The 12,588-nt window shown below is 38.6% G+C and overlaps 1 protein-coding gene across 1 annotated transcript in view; it reads left to right on the forward strand.

Annotated features, from left to right (window-relative positions):
* The window catches only part of PCDH15 (protocadherin related 15), a 665,248-nt gene extending 653,066 nt beyond the window's left edge, over window positions 1-12,182 (forward strand). Inside the window, exons 34-38 of the mRNA XM_043551059.1 lie at window positions 471-509; window positions 2,225-2,298; window positions 3,243-3,378; window positions 4,255-5,863; window positions 11,243-12,182. Coding sequence (XP_043406994.1) covers window positions 471-509; window positions 2,225-2,298; window positions 3,243-3,378; window positions 4,255-5,863; window positions 11,243-11,796 — 2,412 coding nt within the window. The 3' untranslated portion in view covers window positions 11,797-12,182. The remainder of the gene's footprint in view (window positions 1-470; window positions 510-2,224; window positions 2,299-3,242; window positions 3,379-4,254; window positions 5,864-11,242) is intronic.
* Window positions 12,183-12,588: the final 406 nt, after the last annotated feature.

Here is a 12,588-nt window from a genome sequence, read left to right on the forward strand (position 1 = left end):
GTGGAAGCCATGTTGGGAGAGGAGTACCGAGTAGTAATGTATAAACCCCTGTACAAAGGCCAGAGGCCACTGCAGGAATCTCAAGATGCCCACAGATTTGCCTTCCATCTACTCTGAAGTTTTTTAACTTGCACAGTGAATTATCTGGCCTTTGGAAATATGTTTAAGATTCGCAAATAATTCAGAAAATAATTATCACATGACTGGGAATTAGATTGTACATTAGACAAAAGAAATAACAGACTGTAAATTGATTTTACTGCAATATGTACTTACATGGTGCTCTATATACAATGTAACTAAAAAAGTATTCAATGAGTATTGACGTATTTTGGCCATTCTGAAATTGAAAATACAGATAGAACGATGTTCGGAGACTCTCCTTCAAACCTTTCAGTTTCAACATAAATTACTTCTCTACTAACTTGCACTGTCTGATTAATCTTTCTATTTCTAATTATCTTTGTCAGCAACAGCAATTGCTGAGACCCTCTCTTCTCAGACCAGAGGTACTGTTTTTCCCCGTCTTACTATTCTGTAACTTTCAAAGCTGCCTTTACAGTATTTTCTGATCTAAATTTCTATCTTCCAGGTAAATTTTTCTTCACCATTGAAGAAAACATGTTTATTTTGTAGAAGGAAAAAAACCCTGAATTTTTTTAACCCATTTATTTAGTTTGATTAAAAATAAGATTTTCTGCCTCAGCACATTTTCCCTTGGAGCTATCCTCCCACTTCTTTCAGTCATTACTATTTACTTCAGCAACACCAACTGCAAAGTTTACTAGCTTTCTTTTCACATTAATAAACAGAATAATGTCATTGCTATCACATTTTTATCTAGTTTCTCTGGTGCCAGTCAGTTGGTCATTATTACTCCTACAGATGAGGTGAGCAAAAATAATGCCTTCCCAAAAATAATAAGAGTGTAGTGAAGGATCTGGATTATATCCTTGATGCTTTAAATTGAAATCACGTAGACATGATATTGCTTCCAGTGTAATCAGCAGAACAACTCCCATTAACTTCAGTAGGAGCAGGAGCAGGTCCTTTGGGTTAGATCCTTGATCCTGATAAATGTGCTTTGCACAGTACTAGTAAAGTAAAGCTGCCTTAAAGCCGGCCAGTATGGCCAGCTCAAGATTCCTCTGGCATATGGGAACCACTGGTGGAGTAAAGCTAATATAGTTGACATAGGTGCTAGGTGCTTGGGGAAGGAGCGGGGATGGCATGCCATGGAATTCCAACAATCCCTGGCAATTATAGCAACTCCCAGGAGCCACTAAAAAGGAAAAAGGAATCAAGAACAGCTCTGAGGGGCCTGGACTTTACGTGGGGCTGGACTTGCCCCCAGGATCCCTGGTGATCAGGGGAGTACAAAGGTAGCAGACAGCCACCTTCCCCCTCCTCATTCCAGTCCAAGTTCTGATGCCTTTGTTTTCAGAAAGATTCTCTTGTCTTCCTTGCAAGACAATAATCTTCTCAGTAGCATCCCAAGGACTGTGAAGATTTTTAAAAGGTTCAATGGTATTTTTGTATGATCTAAACAAAATCATTCCTTCTGATCCAGTACTGCCAATAATAATTGTTAGCAAATCATGCAGACTGTATCAACAGGAGACGTGTTCTGAAGTAGAGCCTGACAAATTCTGTAGATAAAATAGTCTTCATCTTAGGCTAGGAGTGCTTCTTTAAGAGTCCTATATGGAAAGATATGGGGCAGGAAGGCAAGAAATGAAAATTCTTGAGAAAAGTGGCAGTATATTTTTGATGAGTGAGTTATGCTGAATAAAGCTATTGTAAAGTATAACTGAAAAAGATGTTTTCCGCTGCAGAAGGATGTGCAACTTTTACACACTAGAGCCTTTGCTAACTGTGAATATTCTAAGGATGTATCATTAAAATAAAGCATTTATTGCACTTGTTGGCCTCAGATTACTGAGGTGCCGACTGTAGTTTCTGACAGTTTTTCTCATCACCACAGAAGCCTTTTGCATTATGATTTCACCATCATCCCAGCTCGGGCATGAGAAAAAAATAACATGGCCACCTGAGAATGTATTATTGAAATGACAAGTGGTAGTGATAAAAGGCACTCACTGTAGTTCTTGTCTTTTTTTTTCTTGCTTGTACACAATTTGTAATACTCTTTTCTGCATTCCTTATCACCTTCACTATGTGTTTAAGTATTTCCATTCAATCAGTTTTCTCTTTTCGTTTACAGGAGTTGTCTGTGGAATCCGGAATTGATCCAGGCCAAGAATACTATGGGCAAGATTACTACAGTTATGAACATGGGTATGTTTTCAGTTTTCCTATGTAACTTTGCAAATACAGCTTTTCAGGCTTAGCATTTTTATTATTTCAGCATTCAGTTTGGAAAATTTCATTTTCTTCAGGATTCTAGAAAAAACTGAGGATTACATTTATCCTCTACCTGCAAGAATTTGCACACCATTGAGACATATAGCCTAACCACTTTTCTGCTCCCTATAATAGGTCCTCCCTGAACCCACCATTGGGAAGGTTGAAAAAAAACCCATGCTACCTAGGCCAATCTGGTGGTGAAGGAAAAATTCCTTCCCAGGCCCACTAAAAAGGAGTGACTAGCACAATGCCCCCTGCAGGTCCTAACCCAACCGGATAGTAGCACCTCGAGTGGAGGGAGGTTGGGTGCTACTGCATGGAGAAAGAGCTTCCAGAACCTTTCGCCCTCACATTCCCAGGGGGTGAGTCAGCACTGCAAAGCTGACCATCACCCACCTTTTTTGCAGCAGTTTGCGACCTCCTTCTACCCTGCCCCCCACCATAAAGCACTAGTTCCTTCCTCCAGCAAGCTTGGACAACGTCCCTTTCCCCCCGCCCCATCCCCCCTGCTTCAGGTGCGGTGCGGTCACTCTCCCAATAAAAACAGGAAACAGAAGTGGGTACCTGGAAGGAGGTACCCAAATCTGGGAACCTTCTGATTAATCCAGGATACCTAATAGCTTTGGCCTGATCCAAAATCTTTTGAAATCTATGAGAGTCTTTCTGTTGATTTCAGTGGGTTTTAAATTATAGTCTTAATATCAACAATTTCTCATATGTAGAAAAATCAAGAGAACAGGGAAACTCTTTCACTTTAGGGTGAGTGTGTGTGTGTGTGTGTGTGTGTGTGAGAGAGAGAGAGAGAATACAGATAAACATAGACACACACATACATAAACACACAGAATATCTGAAGTCAAAGGTCTCTTTTCCAGGTATGAATTGCCTCAATATGGGAGTCGACGCCGATTGTTATCTCCAACTGGAATGTATGATGAGTATGGTGAAGTGGTTGTGGAAAATGATGGCAGCTATTATTACAGTCCACATGGATCAACAACTGAAGGAGAAGTAAGTGTAATATACTCAGTTGGTTTCATTTTGTAATAAGGGAGTGTCTTTTAATCTTTCCAGGTTTTCTTTGTATAATTAATTAGTGCATTATTTTGTGCACACACTAGCTAAGCAACTTTGGGCTCTTCAGTCATTGCATTAGGGATCCAATAAAACCTGGTTGAGATTTTCAATTGTGGTGATTGGTGATATATCAAGAAGAAAGTTGCTTTTCCAAACAGAAAGAAGGTTTTAAAATCATGGTTTTCATGTCATCGTCTCCTTTCCTTTTTTAAGAATGACAAAGCTGCTTCTAATCTAAATAGAGCTATTTTCCATTAAATCATGGATTTCTTGTACAGTAAGAAAAATATGTAACCTCATATATGATTATATTCCTAAACAATGGTTTATTATATTACTTATATCTGCACTAGTTATACTGAATATAACGGTCTATAACTGATTATCTGCAGATGAACACGACAGTTACTACAATAATTTATCATAATGCTTGGCAATGAGGTGTAAGGAAAATAAATGAAAATGCCCAGTGAATGCTAGAAAAAAATTCATATGAAGTTATATATTTAAATTTAATGTTCAGAAATAGCAGGCCATAGATAGAAAAGAAGCTGTAATGTTTGAGTCAGTCTTTTGTACCACAACTGAGTAAAATCACTGTGAACTAATTGCCCATTCTAGAAGTTGAACTTTTTCTTTCAGTCCCAGAAACTTTGGCAAAAAAACCTATATGATAACAGGTAAGCTGGTTTTGATTCCAGGAAAAATGTTGCATGGTAATATTAACTCTTCATTCTCTTCCCGCTGAACTATTTTTGGATAGCAAGTTTTCTTTCAAATTGTAATTAAGTTCCGTTTTCATAATTGCAGGGGATGAGTCGAGGCAAAGGTCTAAGCCAGAGAGCAGGGCATCAAATAGAAGGTAGAGCTTTAGGTGGTGGGATGGATCTAAGAGATGGTTCTGGAAGAGAACATAGGACCAGCCAGGGGAAAAGGAAACTAAAAGCAGTGATGCAGTTGAGTCGAATAGCCGTAAAAGCCCACAAACGAGAAGGAACAACTGAGTCTGCTCATTCTCCATGGAAGAAAGCAAAGATATTTCCAATGGTTCTGCAGAAAGTAAAAGGCAGTAGCAAAGATTCCAATTATGCCAAGCTGATGTCAGCTCGTCCAGTGGACAGTGAAGACAGCATGATTATCAAAGGAAGTTATTTCCAGAAATCAGCAGGTGACAGACCTTCAACAACCAGAAAACTAAGTCATGTGCTAAAACACATTAGTGTTTCCAAAAAATTTCAAAAGCATAGCAAATCTCAGAGCTCTGTTAGCAAAAGTTCAGTATCTGCAAGTGAAAAAGGAGGGGAAGACGCTGAAAGTCAGAGGGTGAGTGAATCTGAAAGAGATGAAACAAAATCAGGAATTTCAATTAATATCACAGCAGAAAGTGAGCCAGAGGATAGTAATGTTTCTGATGACTATGATAAGAAGAAAAAAAGAGAATCTGCTGCTTCAGATGATGATGAATCATCAGCAAGGAGTAGTATCTCTGCCTCTCAGGCAGATGATAAAGACTATTTGAAAGTGACACTGGACCAAGATGAAACCAATGAAAGTACTGTGGACTCTGATGAAGAGAAGGAGGAAGGTTTACAGGAGTCAGAAGATGATCATTCTGTATCCAAATCAGATAATGAACAGGATGAATCAGAAGATGACATATCTGAGCACTCTGAAGAGGAAGAAGATGAGGAAGAGTCAAAAAGTGTCCTTTCTCAAGTCTCTTGTTCTCAGAATAAACTCTCTGACAGTGATGAAGATGACTTCCAGTCAAAGGTATCCCCAAATCAGAGTTCCGGTAGCAGATCTGAGTATAGTGATTCCAATAGCAGAAGAGTTAGTGAAAGAACTAGTATGTCAAGTAAGGGAAGTAAATCTAGAGGAGGAACGAGGGATTCCAGTCACAGGTCAGAAGTGATGAATTCTGACAGTGAAGTTAGCTCTAAGGGATCAGTCAGTGAAAGAAACAAAAGTTCTGGAAAGAGTTCTGGATCCAGCTACAAGAACAAAATGTCCACAGTTGGCAGTGAAATAGAAGACACAATAGAGGAGATATCAGAGGAAGATGAAAAATCAGATTTGGAGCAAGATGATACAAGCCCTGATGAGGCAGGTGACAATATAAGTGATAGGACTATGTCTGAAACGTCTTCCATCAGTCAAAAAACTACTTCCAGTAAACAGAGCAAAATAAGAAAATCAGATATTAGTGCTGGAGGTAGCATGGCTGAAAGCACAGAAGAGATTGATACAGATGCTAAGGATATGGAAGAAACTATCAGTAGGTGTGAATCAAAAAGCCTTGAAAGTGAAAATAGTGTTACTTCCAAAGGCAGCAGAGGGAGAAAGAGCTCAGTGAGTGCCACTTTTTCTAGTAAAACGGATGCTTCCCAAGAATCAGATTTTCAAAGTTCTGATTCCAATATGAAAAGACAGAATCTAAGAAAAAAGATTTCCTCAAAACACAGCGAACTTCAGTCAGATGAGACTCCTGATACTGCTGCATCAGAGTCAGAGACTGCTGCTGACTCCACATCCTTTTAAAAAGAGAGAACAGTAGGTGTACATTTTTCAGTAAGGAATGGTCTTGTTTGCTGTGCCCTCTGCATGGTCTTTCATGAACACTACCGATCTGATTAAAACATTAGAAACAAAATGACAAAATATCATCCTCTCTACATACTTCAATTACACTGATGTCCATCTTGTTAAGCTTAGTAATACAGAAAGTATGCAGATATCATTTCTCAAGTGAAAATACTCAGATGTAATTCTAAGTGTGTATATATTGATAGAATTTTAATCCAAAAAGTACTAACAGGAAGGGATGCACTTTTTCCCCCTGTGTAAATTTTAACCCTATAATAAAAAGGAATTTTATTAGTAGTCCTTTAATTTACCCTTTTTGCACTGTGCAAGTCATGATGCAAAATATTATTGCATATTACATTTGCAGGAATGGCTATCTTGTCACAAACTTCTGCATATAGTAGGCAATTCATATTGTAATATAATTTATATTTTATTTATGGCATTCAGGCAGCTGCCACAATGAGGAATAGGAATTATCATAGTGATAATCAACATTTAGCACTCATATAGCACTTCACTACATGTTCATTCTGTACAAACGTTTACTAATCTTCATAATAATCCCTTGAATGTAGATATTATCATCTCTATTTTACAGATGGGGAAACTGAGTCAGAGGAAAAGAGGCTTACTCTCTGCAGTCTTGGGCATCAGTGGCAGAGTCAGGACTAGAATTCCTAACCTCTGTGCTCATTCCTGTAGATCCTAGATCATCCTGTGTCTCAACATGGCAAAACTTTGGGGTTTAGAGGGTATCAAATAATTCAGGCAGCACATTTGAAAATGGAATCAGATAAACAAGATGTAGAAATTCACAAAAAAAGTTGTATTATTTTCCCCAAAAGTCACCTATAAAATGGACATTTTTAATGTGCACATATATGACAGTTGCACTCACAGGTTTCAGTTACTAACTGCATTGTAGTACTAACTGCATCTTTAATCGTTGTAACAATATGGGTGATGTGAAATACTACTTGAACAATTTCTACAGAGACCAACTTTTTTTTTTTATTTTTGGCTAATGGCTGTATTTTGTCAGCGTCGACATTTTTGTATTGCAGGTAGTGCAAGAAAAGTCCAGTTTACCTCGTGTCTGTACTTTTTGACTTGCTCTCTAAAATTCAATGACCTGGAGTATCTGATGCTGTTCAGAAGAGAAATTATAGTTTTAGAGCTTTACAATTTCAGTTCCATTCAGATTTGGCATGATTGTGAAGAAAGGACTCTAGTTTAAAAGCTCAAGTTGCATTTGTTTTCATACACGAAATTACTGCTGCATGATGCTGTGCCCCACAGAGCTCAATTCATGCAGCCAACACGCTGAATGTTAAAAATGTGTATACACAACCAATCTGTAGGCCCGTTCTTTGATTTTATTGTACTAAAGGCTGCACAGCTCTTTCTCAAACAGTGGATTATGTAGGAGGTTAATTTCATTATAAAAAAGCTCACAATCAGTTCCCACCTAAATTAATGTTAGTTTATAGAACCAAATATGAATCACCTCTCTTGATCCAGTATCTGGATTGTTAGCTACAAAGCTAGTAGGCTGACAAATCTAACAGCAGCTGGAAGTCTCACAAAGGCTACAATTCTGTTACTAGAGTACAGTGGATCTCAACCAGGGGTCCAGGGGCCATGAGCAGGTTTCAGGAGGCCACCAACCAGGGCCAGCATTAGACTTGCTGGGGCCCAGGGCAAAAAGCCGAAGCCCCATCGCATGAGGCTGAAGCCCCGGGGCCCTGAGCCCCAGCCATCAAGGGCTGAAGCCAAAGCCTAAACAACTTAGCTTTGTGGGTCCCTGTGGTCTACCCACTAAAGTGTGCCCTGGCTTTTATATGTAGAAAAACAGTTGTTGTGGCACAAGTGGGCCATGGAGTTTTTATAGCATGTTGGGGGGTGGGGGGCTCAGAAAATCCATGCCATAGTTGAAAGAGGAAAAGGTTTAATTCTCTAGTATGCTTAAACTTTCTATTAAGTTAAACAATTTTCTTTTGTCAAACTTTTTCTTGGCATCTGTGGTAATGGATACTTCATTCACATGAATGGGAAATTAAGTCAGACTTGTGTTTACTAGCTGTGTGAGACAAACATATTTCTTGCCTGTAGCTGTTATATTTGGCAATATGGAGATTGCCATTGACAGAATTTTGAGCGGGCAACGGCCCATTCCTTCAGATAGAGGATATATCTGGGCATGCTTGTGCTAAAGAGCTACTGTTCTGCAACATTTTTTTATTTATAGGGTGAAATCCTGATTCCACTGAAGTCAATGGGAATTTATCCTTGATTTCAATGGAATCAGTATTGTACCCCTATTTTTTCCATTCTTCTGTGACATCCCATGTCCGACATGTGCAGGCCTCTGTGAGTGGTGAAAAAATGTGAGGAAAACTAGGATCTGCATTATTAAACATCTCCTTAAGAATATGTGACTCCCACAAACCATTGACTCAAGTCTTAATGACTCCCCTGCAGTTGTTGCAAGCTCATTGTCTTTACATATGTCCTTTTTTGCAATTTTTTTTTGTGAAGATGAATTTGAAAATGTTTTCTTTGTACCATCACTCAAGTGTGCCATGGCACTGTGGAACCAGTAGCAAAAGGTATGGAGACTAGTATCCTTGTAGTCAACAAAATATGCCCCAGAGCATAAGTGGACTGTGCTATGACAATTATCTCATATCTATGAAACAAATTGCCGCACACTATGTTCCAATAGAAGCTGTATCTCTGTTGTTCACTACTGTGTAAGCTGCACAGTTACCATTAAAACTGACACTGTTGCCATTGACTGTAAAAGGAGGAAGCTTGTGTCCCTATATTTGTAATCTGCAATGCATATAGAATCAGTTATCCCTTTCCTCTTACTCTGTTCTTGGTCCCCAAGTTGTAGCTGCAGATATATTGTAGATCTTTTCCTGAAACTAGTCAATTTTTCCATTGACCAAAAGATACATACCAGTATGAAAAAAAAAGATACGTATACGTAAGGAACCCTGTAAGTAATTTGTGCAAAGTTTAGTTTTTCAAAAGCATGTTAACTACCATCTATTTGTACACTGCATGATTTGCTGTTTTTTAAAAATCTCCTTTCCTCTGGAGTGTGTGTGTGTGTGTATGTTGTAGAAGTCAGCCCCAAGTATACTGTATCCGAACACTAGAACTCTGTGAATAAACATGGAGCTTTCACTATTTGGTCAAGAGCGATAATAGCTGGGTTTATTTTATATTAAGGAAGCAGCTTTCTAAGGAGATTCATGGTATAAATTAAAATAATGTGAGCAGGTTGTATGTAAACCACAATCAAAACAAAATTACAACTCTGAAATTCAGCTTGTGTGATCACTATGGAAAATATTGCATGTAGTGTAAAATCTGCAGGGCGGATGCACCACTGTGTCCTTCATTTTTACAGCAATGTAATTCTGTTGATCTTAGTGGAGTTACTCCAGTTTTGTACCAGTGTAATGGACTGGTCCATCAGGTCCTATATAAAGGAATAAGGTGGCATTCTTTTCTAATCAGTATGATCAACACTTTACCTTTGCCTGAGAAATTAAGACAATTTTGTTCCTGAAATGCCACTGTCATTGTTACTTTATTGTAAAATAGAAATGACAAACGCTATCTCTGAGCTGACATTACAGTGTAGTATTCAGTATATTTACATGCTCGAAGAAAACTTCCAGTGATTTTCAGAGTATTTACCACTTAGCACTAGCAGTTACCAAGAACAACCATTTCTGCAGAGTTTTACATGAATAAATTCCAATTTCTATTATCAAGTGGTAGTGATCATATTGTGGTTTATATTCCTATGTATTGTTACTTTGTGGAAATATGATTTTGGCTTACCTATAACATGATTTACATAACACATTTGTCAAGCATGTTTCTGGAAGGGAAACTCTCCATTGTCCAGCCATATCAGAAGAAGGACAGGAGACACTGGATGTGGTTTAATTAGGCCGCAACTTTATTATTAACTGTCTGAGAGTACCCGGCAGACAAAAGTGTACAATGCAGGTAAATCCATGATCATTGCAATATTTATCTGGAGGGGCTTCCGTCAACCCTCCCACTTTTTCCATTCTGGTCCCCAGCCAACCCGCAGCTGGGACCTCAATATCTACCCCGCCCCTTGAATGACGATTAAGGTGGGCTATAAAGGGGGCTCTCTGCTGTGCCAGTCATGGGCACCCTGAATCCGTCCTCATTTCCATTCGTTTAACAAACACTTCCTTTAAATCCTTTACCAATCCATTTATCTGACTACCGTATCCCTTTTATCCCTTTCCTAAAGGGTATCCACCCCACACTTACATAATAAGTTGCAACATCATAGCCTACCTTCAGTTTCATGCTCACCCCAACTATATGCCCCCAAACCCATTGTGAGAATGGTTAAAAAAAAATCCACTCTGCCTTGGCCAATCTGGCAGTGAGGGAATAATTCCTTCCCAGCCCTCCGGAGAAAGGAGCAGCTAGCACACTGCCCACAGTGGATCCTGACCAAACCTGGTATTTTGCCAATTCCAAGGGTGGGGTGCTGCTCGCTTAGTCTGGGCTTTTCCTGCCCAGCTTATCCCTATATACTCTCTCCTCCCTTCCAGTCAGGTCACCTTGAGGGATGAATCTGTGTCCCCAGACTGACCCACCATGGTTCTCTACCTCTTAAAGAGGTATACGCCTTTTCCTAGCAAGCCAGATAACACCTTCCCCCTTTCACTGCCCCGCCCCACACACACACACCCCTCCTGCTTAAGGTGCGGTGCAGTCAAGCCACGAAGTCTCCAAAGAATCACTTGATTTTCATGGGCACACAGACTGTCTGATGACAGCTGGATGTGAATTTATCAAAAACATCATAATGGTTTTCTAATTCTGGAAAACTCTTCAGAAATATGTCAGACTTTTCTACCTTTACGTGGTATCTAGCTGAAATTTTGTTGAACAGCAGGTATGCAGATTTCTCAGTACTTTTACATCTATTGAATAGGGGAAATTGTTTAATGTTGCAGCATTTGGCAATAATAGGCACAGTTAAATGGAAATGATCAATGTACAAATTAAAATTAAAAGTTATAAAATAACTTAATAAAATATGTTAGGTATTTGTCTGAAACACTAGCTAGAATATAAAACCTGAAAAAAATGTAATAAATTATGCTGAGATTTAATAAACTCTTTTTTGTTGTCAAACAGTGGGCCAGAAAGAAAAGGATCAAGTTAGTAGTTGATCCAGAATATGAGACCAGCTCAACTGGAGAAGACAGTGCTCCAGAATGCCAGAGGAATCGTCTTAACAACCCCAATATTCAAAACAATGTAAATGGCAACATCTATATTGCGCATAATGGGTCAGTTGTGAGAACCCGTCGCATTTGTCTCTCCAATAATTTAAAAGTCACATCCCCTGTTAGATTGGGGAAACACTTCAAGAAATTGGACAAGCTAGCAGTGACACATGAGGAGAATGTCCCATTGAACACATTGTCAAAAGGGGCATCTTCTAGTGACAAACTGAACACAAAACCATCTAGTGTCTCATTTGCCTCCACTGCTAGAGGGGCTGACAACATAGCAACAAAGTCTGGGGGCAACAAAATGAAAAGCACAGAAGAGCAAGAGTCTGTTGTTGATAATGAGGATGTCAGAGAGCCCTTGGAATCACACAGCGATCACACACACTCAGATGAAGAGGAGCTCTGGATGGGCCCTTGGAATAACCTTCACATACCAATGACAAAACTGTGACTTTTTTAATTTTAATTTTTACTTCAGTTTATAATAAACTACGCTTTTTAATGTCACTGAGGAAAATGTATGGAATTTGTATCATGCACATAAATTGTATACTTTGAATTGACATGCTTTAAAGTTAAGAGAGACTTTGCACTCACATTTGTATCAATTAATTGTTATCCAGCAACACTTTTGACAGGCTCTCAGTTCACTAAACAATACTCAGTTAAAAATTATCTTTTTTTGTTGGATCTTGATTTATTGTTTAATAAACAGTGAATTACTAAATGCACAGAAAATTTTGTCGACTTTTCAAAAGGTTCTATACTTGCCTAGCTTATTTCACTGTATAGTATGTGTGGTTAGACTGTTTAGATTTGAAAATTGCATTTTTATTATTGAGGGTTTGATCCGCATCTCACACTATAAAAAATCAGGAATAAAACCATTGAAGTCAGTGGACCAGATCCTCACTTGATGTACATTGCCACAGCAATATTGAAGTCCATGGAGCTCTGCCAAGTTACGCTACTTAAGGATCTAGCCCAATAGAATTATGAAGCCATAAAGCAGATGTGAGACTAAAATCAGGTCTACTGTATCTCTAAATATATTGGTTATATAACAGATCAACATTATTATATGGAAGGTTAATAGATTCCAGTGCCAGAAGGGACATGTGATCATTTGGTCTGTCCTCCTGTATAACACAGGCCTAGAACATTCCCAAAATAATTCCTAGAGAATATCTTTTAGAAAAAACATCCAATCTTGATTTTAAAATTGTCAGTGATAGAGAATCCA

The sequence above is a fragment of the Chelonia mydas genome, chromosome 7, assembly GCF_015237465.2.
Source record: "Chelonia mydas isolate rCheMyd1 chromosome 7, rCheMyd1.pri.v2, whole genome shotgun sequence".
NCBI classification, from domain to species: domain Eukaryota; kingdom Metazoa; phylum Chordata; order Testudines; family Cheloniidae; genus Chelonia; species Chelonia mydas.